Source organism: Orbicella franksi, chromosome 5, assembly GCF_964199315.1.
Source record: "Orbicella franksi chromosome 5, jaOrbFran1.1, whole genome shotgun sequence".
NCBI classification, from domain to species: domain Eukaryota; kingdom Metazoa; phylum Cnidaria; class Anthozoa; order Scleractinia; family Merulinidae; genus Orbicella; species Orbicella franksi.
This window is the reverse complement of record NC_138149.1, coordinates 26,239,901-26,243,188: the sequence shown is the minus strand read 5'-3', so window position 1 is coordinate 26,243,188 and position 3,288 is coordinate 26,239,901. Positions and strand designations below refer to the sequence as shown.

The 3,288-nt window shown below is 40.2% G+C and overlaps 1 protein-coding gene across 3 annotated transcripts in view; it reads left to right on the top strand.

The window, feature by feature from the left end:
* The first annotated feature begins 377 nt into the window (after positions 1-377).
* LOC145487349 (uncharacterized) overlaps positions 378-3,288 on the top strand; it is a 16,616-nt gene continuing 13,705 nt past the window's right edge. For 2 of the 3 annotated variants that reach the window (XM_081466112.1, XM_081466111.1), the window contains exons 1-3: positions 378-725; positions 1,466-1,702; positions 2,793-3,131. In XM_081466112.1, coding sequence (XP_081322238.1) covers positions 428-725; positions 1,466-1,702; positions 2,793-3,131 — 874 coding nt within the window. In that variant the 5' untranslated portion in view covers positions 378-427. Of the gene's footprint in view, positions 726-1,465; positions 1,899-2,792; positions 3,132-3,288 lie in introns of those variants that run through there. The other variant, XM_081466113.1, reaches the window with a different exon arrangement.

Below are 3,288 nucleotides of genomic sequence, written 5' to 3'. Positions count from 1 at the left end.
TCAAAGGCAGCTGTAAATGTGTTTCGGAACATGCAGAAAGATCCGGCAAAACACCCTCACGATAAAAGTCACAATCGATAGGTTTCGAGCTTTCAACTGGCAAACACCGTCCCGTCCCCTAGTAAAATAATCTCAGAGGACACGATCACAACGCATTTTCATTGGAAGAAACAACAACACATACAATTGGTCAAAAGGTGTTAGACATGTCTGCCACGCAGGACGAAAGTGCAACGCTACATCACTGCGCTGTCTGCTATGCCCACCGTCGCGCACCGCTCAGGGAGAGACCCAGGGAGAGCTCTTCGTTTTCTGACCGCTGGTCAAGGGGAACGAAGACTCTGGGAACGAGATTGGCTCGTGGGAGTGAGGACAAAACAGTCATCGCGTTGTTTCAAGTCAGCATTTTCCGCTACAATTTACCACAATGGATAAAATTCACAGGGAAGTGTTAGGAAAGATGACGTTCAAAATCATGGGAAGGATTTCCAGTCCGAGAGTTTTTTCGGGATATCTTAGGGAGATATTTAGTCCCTCGGACGTAGAAGAAATTGCAGCGAAAGAAGCTCAGAAGGGGGCCATTCATGGAACACAGACTATGCTGAGTATTCTGGAAAAGAGAGGACCCAAAGCTTACGGGCTTTTTGTAGAGGTTTTGCGAAGTCCTTACATTCGTCTAGACGATCTAGCAGATGAGCTAGAGGACGAAGAGAGTAAACTGCGAGGTGAGACAGGTATTTCTTCTGTCTAATCACTTGGAACGCGATCGAAATCGCAAATTACAGTCACGCCATATTTAATTGTTAGTTGGGCCTGCAGAAGATTTCCTTCATTTTCGCAGACTTCTCCTATCCACAAAAATGACGTGATTCCAACCAAAATATATTTAGACAATTTCCTAAATGGTATGAAAGCAATTGTGCTAAAGTAGTGTAACTAGTGAACCCTGGTGGTTTCCATAGATATACGATTATTTATGGTTTATATACCCTCCCCACAGTTTGTATCAAATTTCCCAGGGTTGGGGGGGGGGGGGGGGAGGGCACTGTGACCAAAAGATGGCCACAGTATGACCTTTGTAAACATACAAACCTGGAACAATTGATCCAGAGCTAAAAATATACTAAGGGGGTCTTAAAACCCCAATTTTCTGCTTATGACATTCACCCAGCCTTACAAGGTTGGTCAGAGGCCACAGAGTATGCATGTCTCTACCAAGCAGACCTTGTGATGTACCAAACTGGATGAAGAATAAGATACTTTATTTATGTGTCAGTAGAGGATCTAGCTGCTAAGTGACAAGGAGCTAGCTGAGGGCACAGTATATTAAAAATGAAAATTCAGAAATTGTATATACTATAAGAATTACCTAAAAATATGCTAATTAGAACTACAGTAATTTGAAATATAATAAGACATTCAAATACAATGTAAAAAGGATGATATATTGTTTTCGCATTTTCAGTTCTGGTAGAGCCACCAATACGAAGGGCACAAAGTGAACCTGTGAAACCACGTGGTGATGTAGAAGTCTGTTCCCGACCCTCTACATATTCAGCACCAGGTGTGCAAAGCTACAATGTAGAAAATGGCTATGAAGGATTTGACTACAGTCATGGACAAGGGTCTAGCAACATTTCTAAACAGCCCTTGATTCCACAAATGAGCAATCAAGATAATCCAGAGGTGGTCCTCACTGAGGGTAAGGCAAAGTTAATTCTTACAAGTCCATTGAGAATTAACCAAACTGTTATAATAATTATTATGCTAATAATTTTGTTGTGGTTAATAATTATGTATTGGTGGCCAGGTTAATAGGGTTCACCGATATAGTGACAGCTGCTGAAAAAGATCCAACGGATATACATTGGACACTTAACTGCTGAGCTTTAGAAGGCGTGAGTGAGTTACAATACAAAACAATACTGTCTATACAGACACACTAATTTCACAGTGGCTGTGATGATGAAACAGATGTAGCTTCCCTCCCTTCTGTAATCAGTGTTGTTTGTAAAATGTTGTTTGTGTAAAATCATGTTTTAGCCCAGAGAAGACAACTACAAGAACAACAACAACAACAACAACAACAAGCAAGGGGAGGAGGGACAGGACGTAATTTATCCTATATTATGAAAGTTAGCGAGAATTTACATTTGTTTCAACAGATTTTGTCCTGAATATTGTTAGTCAAAACTAAGATAAAATAATATATAAGTTTTTCTTGTTGGTATAGTGTAAAACTATGACTGGAAGTCTAGAAAGTGCTACCCAAAGCCTGGCAGCATTTGCAAGTCCAAGGTCACAGCTTTTCATTATAAAGACCAATCCTAAGCCAGTAAAGAATTTATTTCTCTTTTCCTCTCTCTCTCAAATCACTTTTGTAATGTTGATCTTTTCCACATATAATACATGTACATTACTGTGACTGTGTACATGGATAGGAAAATCTGGATCATACTAAGAACCAATCTGGTTGTTTTGGCCTTGTCAAAATGCTTAATTAGGGACATCCCCCTTGCTGGGATTGTCTCTTTACACTCACATCAGGATTCTCCTCGGCCACATCAAGTTTAGCATCATTTTAAAGATCATTGGTGGTCTATTCTCGCTAGTTTCACCCTCCCTAGTTTCCATTCATTGCCTTGGTTCCCTTATTAAAATTGTATTTTTGCCCCAAACTCTTGCGTCTCTTTTGTGTCTACTAATTAGATTTCAAGATTCATTACCCTTTATGGGTCAGACAGGATTAAGATGATAATTTCACTTTGTGCTTCTTTTCACTGTCAATTCAGGCACTCTTATCAGGGACAACCTCTACCGTCTGCGCAACAGGATTGAGATGCTGTTAGATCCACTAGATGTAAATTATCATGACTGGTGGGGAATGGCATATGTCATGGACCTGAAAACTGAAGAAGTAAGGCGACTGGAGAATGCGCGACACAATGGGAAAATGAAAGGACTTGCTGAAAGGATGATACAAAGATACAAGACTGTTAATGATCTCTTGGGCCGGTTGAAGCATCCTTATGTACAGGGACTGGATGTGATAGATGAAATAGAAGAAGAGCATCATAACATTTCCAAGCTGCCGACAGAAGATGATGAAAGCTCTGAAGACCAGGAATCAGGTTTGCTTTTTTTTTTGGCTGTTTTAATACGCTATTTTGGCCTGTTTAAAGTAATGCCATAAAATAAATAAATAAATAAAAATAAATAGATAATGATATCTAGGCAGGAAGCCACATCAGCCTTAGCTGGTTTTCATGCAGGTCCTCTATCCTGGTC